The sequence below is a fragment of the Arctopsyche grandis genome, chromosome 2, assembly GCF_051622035.1.
Source record: "Arctopsyche grandis isolate Sample6627 chromosome 2, ASM5162203v2, whole genome shotgun sequence".
Classification (NCBI taxonomy): domain Eukaryota; kingdom Metazoa; phylum Arthropoda; class Insecta; order Trichoptera; family Hydropsychidae; genus Arctopsyche; species Arctopsyche grandis.
Genome location: NC_135356.1, coordinates 33,538,696 through 33,543,779, shown reverse-complemented (window position 1 = coordinate 33,543,779; position 5,084 = coordinate 33,538,696). Strand labels below are relative to the sequence as shown.

Below are 5,084 nucleotides of genomic sequence, written 5' to 3'. Positions count from 1 at the left end.
GTGAATCCATTGAATCGAAAAAAGTCAAATCGGCGCCTATGAATCGAAAAAAAAAAAAATCGAATCATTTGTTCGATGACGGCTGCGCCCCATGTGGCTGCGCCCCCCTGGGCCCCCTTCGGGGCCCCATGCGGCTGCGCACCATAAGGCTGCGGCCCCATGGGGCTGTGCCCCCTGTGGCGCCCCTGGCGGGGCTCCATGGGACTACACCCCTTGCGCCTGTTAAACGGGAGCGATGTTTGGTTTTGATTGCATTCATGGTAGAAAATGTTGCTTCGCAGAGGTAAGTAGACCCGAAAAAAGTTATTAACTTGCCGCACATCTCCAAAAACATAGATATTTTTTTTCACAAATTTAATTCCAATAACTATTTTGAGAAGAAGTTCTTGATTTCAAAAATATATCACATTTTTATTTAAGTACTTCATCCTCAACTAGTTTTTTGTCCACATCCAAAAAATCTTTTAATTTTATTCATACTTTTATTTGTATTTCATCATTGAACGGGAATGATACGAATAATGTTAAACTCATTTCGTAACAGATATCTTGTTTGCATATTGATCATATTCGTGCGAGTTTCTGTCTATAGATATGGCAGCCATATTTTGGAATTGTTTTAAATCCTCTCTCCTCAATTGTGCTTCTAGGAGGGAAAATCTCCCCTTGAATGCATGTACATACGTCGCCAACGTTTTTTTCTTTCCCTGAAGTTGCACATTTAATTCATTTAGCTTTCCTGTCATGTCAGATAGAAAAGCAAGACCACGCACCCACTTATCATCTTTCAATTGGGGATATGATTTACTAACACTTGCCATAAACTTTTTTATTTAAGGCAATAGATTCAAGAATATTTTTAAAAACTTGGCACGGCTTAGCCACCTTACGTCAGTGTGTACTAGTAATTCCCCGAGATCAGATTCACATTCCTTTAGTAATGTTCTGATTCTGCGTCTTTGCGAACTTATTCCACGAATAGAATAAATTATTTTGAATGCGACATTCATCACATCGTCTGGATTTAATTATCCATCCAAATATCCATTTACCATTACACTATCCATCTTTGTGCTCAAATGTAATGGTAGTTGGTAAAACTTGGAATATCATCATAATTTTTACAAATAGTTATAAATAAACCCATTATGATTCTCAACCATCGCAGGAGCTCCATCAGTCACCAGTAATTGACACCAGTTTATGTATTTGAAATTCTGTTTTATTAATAAAATACTTAAACGAAGTATATAAGTACATATGTATGTATATCTTGACCTCTCGTTTGTTATCTTCATCGGTAAAATTGTTTACAGTTCTTCTCTAACAGACCAGTCGACCGCGATCGAAGCTTTAGCCACCCCTGGTGGCCAAATACATCTATATATGTATGTATATAAAATTGAATGTCTGTCTCTGTGTCTCGTATAGGCTCCTAAACCACTGAACCGATTACGATGGAACTTTCAGGATTTGTTGTATGCATGTCCGGGAAGATTACTGTGTAAAAAAAAACGAGAAAAACCCTCTTAATAATAATATTCGTAATTACGATTTTACTGACGCGAAAGTAAAGCTATCCCATCCCGCCTTCAACGCATCACGTCGCGAGTGTGACAATAATCGTGCCACGCCTACCTTGCACTCGAATGTACTGACCATTCAGGGCTATACCACAAACACAGCGGATGGCCCACGTCAACAAATGTATCTATGCCAATATATAAAATTGAATGTCTGTGTAAGGGGAACGATAACGGGAACGAGAATTGCACGCGTTATTGTGGAATTGCAATGCATGTCTGGTTCAGCTAGCATGTACATATGTACCGGTCTCCGTGACGAGCCAGAATGTTAAATTACAGATGTCGATGGGGAAGTCTTCATACCATACTTTTTCAATGGTATCTTTTAATGATTGATGGCTAGACACATTTGTTTTACTAATCTTATATTTAAAAGCCATCCATAAATTTTCAATTGGGTTTAAATCGGGACTATTCCCAGGCCATGTTAATGTCTTTACACCCAATTCCTGCAAATAAACCCGAACCTAAAAAAAAGCAACAAAACTATTTCAGTATTTTGACCGAAATATTATTAATTACATTCAATACCATTAAATAAAATTAATACTCACTAATTTAGCTCGATGACAAGGGGCAGAGTCATATTGGAATATGACATCATCAGAATTTGAAAGATGATTTTCCATTGATGGGATAAAACTTTCTTCTAGAATTTTTTTATATGCTATTCCGTTAATGGAACCTTGCAGAAACGGTATTCCACCAATTCAATAATAAGAAAAACATCCCTAAACTATGTGGCTTGGGGGATGCTTCACTGTTTTCATGGTATATTTTTGGTCGAATCTTTCTCCAACTTTTCTTCGAACATACGGAAAACCATCGTAACTGAAGAGGTTGAATTTCAACTCATCAGAAAATATCACTTGTCGCCAATCCGATGTTGTCCAATTTTTGTGGTATTTCGACACTCTAATCGATTTTTCACCATTTTCTTCGTAAGTAATGGTTTTTTCGCAGGTTTCCGTGCTTACAGTGCAGCTTCTCTGAGTCGTCTTCTTAAGGTTACATCACTAATTTCAATTGAAAATTGATCCGAGATCTCTTTTCTTATCTCTACAGCAGTTTTGAACCGTTTCCGTAAAGATAATAAGAGCTATCAGGCGATCTTGTCTCTCGGATGTGCATCTTTTCGGTCCTGTCCCCTTCTTACGAGCAAAACTTCCAGAATCCTTTTTCTTTTTCATTATTCTTGACACAGTAGATACAGAACATTCCATTTGTTGAGAAATTGATCGCAATAAAAATCCAGAGTCTGCCAAAGCCGCGATTTTTATATTCTCCTCCAATGATAGTTGAGTGTATTGTCGCATGGTATTTTTATTTTCAACGATTTCGATCATACACCTCGAAAACTCACACTAAACTGAACTCAAATCGTAGAAAACAATCATATGTAAAAGACCCGATCGTTAAAAACCACACACCTAAAAGGACAATATTTTTATTGCCCAAAAATCGTAAAATCACAAGTGCTCCGGTTTCCTAAACCGCGACGGTAGCTTCTTAAGAATACTCAAATACTTAAATGAGAATCCGAAAGCCTATTTCTGTCAGTTCTAGGCTTTTCTTCGATTTTAATTTTCAATACATGGAATAATTCATCGGTAAGGTCAAGTGCATCGTATTAAGATTTTCTCAGAATAGAATTACATGTAACGATTTTCGCCAAACGCACAGAATCAATATTTTCATAAAACTCCCACGTTCTGGGAATGCGCAATTAGGGAACTGCTAAACAACAAACCTTTGAGAATATTTTGATTTATTATTTCCCTTCGTGCAGTCTTGAAAATGTTGTATATTTTCAAGATTTTTTTAATCCAATTCCCGTGATTCGAGATAAGAATTATCGGGACACGGGACAGCAAAAGTTTCGTGAATTCCCGGGAATGTTTGTCCCGGGCCGACCCGGGTCAGAAACTCTAGTATGTACATACATATATACAATTGAATGTCTGTCTGTGTGTCTCGTATAGGCTCCTTAACCACTGAACCGATTACGATGGAACTTTCAGGATTTGTTGTATGCATATCCGGGAAGATTGCTGTGAAAAAAAATCACCCAAAACGGGAACGGTCATTTCAAATGTGTTCGTTGTCTGCGTTATTGTGGCATTGCAACGCATGCCGGGTTCAGCTAGTTCAATAATAAATAAAAAATGACCATTGACACGAAAGCCATTTGAAACGTAAAGGAGGTAAGTAAAAAAAAAAAGACGCACAGTTTCTTTCGCGAGCTTCTATGCGATTACGAAAACGTACCAACTCTCACTAATCTTACCAGTGTACATAATTGATCATATTTTGCGCGTTGACAAAATTTTACAACATATGCAATAAGCGCCCGACACAGAAGATGAACCCTGTTTCGCGCAATACAAAGCTTCAGGCATGCTCAGTGCGGTATCGCCACATTTGAGGGGGCATCATACATTTGCCACTAGGCATTCGTCACTTTGGTTTCGAACACTCAACAGTGCCGTGTCGTCTACTGGTGTTCGTCTACCTTGGAGTCGACCAGCTCTGCCTAGCCGTGAATTCGCCTCATTTGGTAAAAACTATTCTTTACTTTAAAATTTCAATGTTCATCGAGAGTTATTTTGAAACCGATAATATTTTATATAGTTGCTTTTATTAAAGGTGGCCATTTGTTGAAGAGCTTTTATATAGATCGACATCTAAAATTCGTTCGTCGTGGTTTTTCAAATTCAATACTAGGACATTTTTTCTGAAAATATTTTTTTTAATGCTTGGTTTATTAAAAGCGCTAATATTCATTGTCTTGAACGCTCTTGCAAAATCTTACTTTTTTTTTATTTTACCAACATTTTAACGTTTCTACGTTCAATCGCTGCGCTGCATCACTGGACCGCATATTGTTCATCAAAGACTAAATAGCATTTGTTCCTCGTTAACGGTGATAATTAGAGGTAGAATAGTCACAGTGTTATCCATTGTTCGGCAAACCTTTAACAATGCATTTACAACCTTTGAAGAATACACGGCCCCCTCAGACTCCGGTGACTAGTGATAATATTCGACTAATTTGCTGATAATTTTCCGTAGATTGATCTCGCCGAAAGCTTTAATTTTCCAAACCATCTGCTAAATACCATTAGTTAAAAAACATTTATTTAGTTCGACATCCAAATTTCGTTCTTTGTTGTTTTTCAAAATCAATACTATGTCATTTTTTCTAAAAATAGTTTTTTTAATATTTCGATTATTAAAAACGCTAATATTCATTTTCTTGAACGCTCTTATAAAATCTTACTTTTTTTTTCATTTTACCAACATTTTAACGTTTCTACGTAAATATTCATTTTCTGGAATGTTCTTATAAAATCTCAAGATCACAAGACTGGCTAGAATAACACTCAGTGATTTTACAAACATTTTAACGTTTATACGTTCAATTGCGCTGTATCACTGGACCACATATTCTTCACCAAAGATCAAAGTTCATTTGTTCCTAGTTAACAGTGAAAATAT

The 5,084-nt window shown here is 36.7% G+C and overlaps 1 protein-coding gene across 1 annotated transcript; it reads right to left on the bottom strand.

The window, feature by feature from the left end:
- Positions 1 to 530: 530 nt before the first annotated feature.
- On the bottom strand, positions 531 to 3,985 carry LOC143922388 (general transcription factor II-I repeat domain-containing protein 2B-like). The gene is made up of 3 exons (XM_077445613.1): positions 3,919 to 3,985; positions 891 to 1,018; positions 531 to 824 (listed from the first exon to the last, which is right to left on the bottom strand). Exons 1-3 carry the CDS (start codon positions 3,983 to 3,985, stop codon positions 531 to 533), a joined length of 489 nt encoding a protein of 162 aa, XP_077301739.1.
- Positions 3,986 to 5,084: the final 1,099 nt, after the last annotated feature.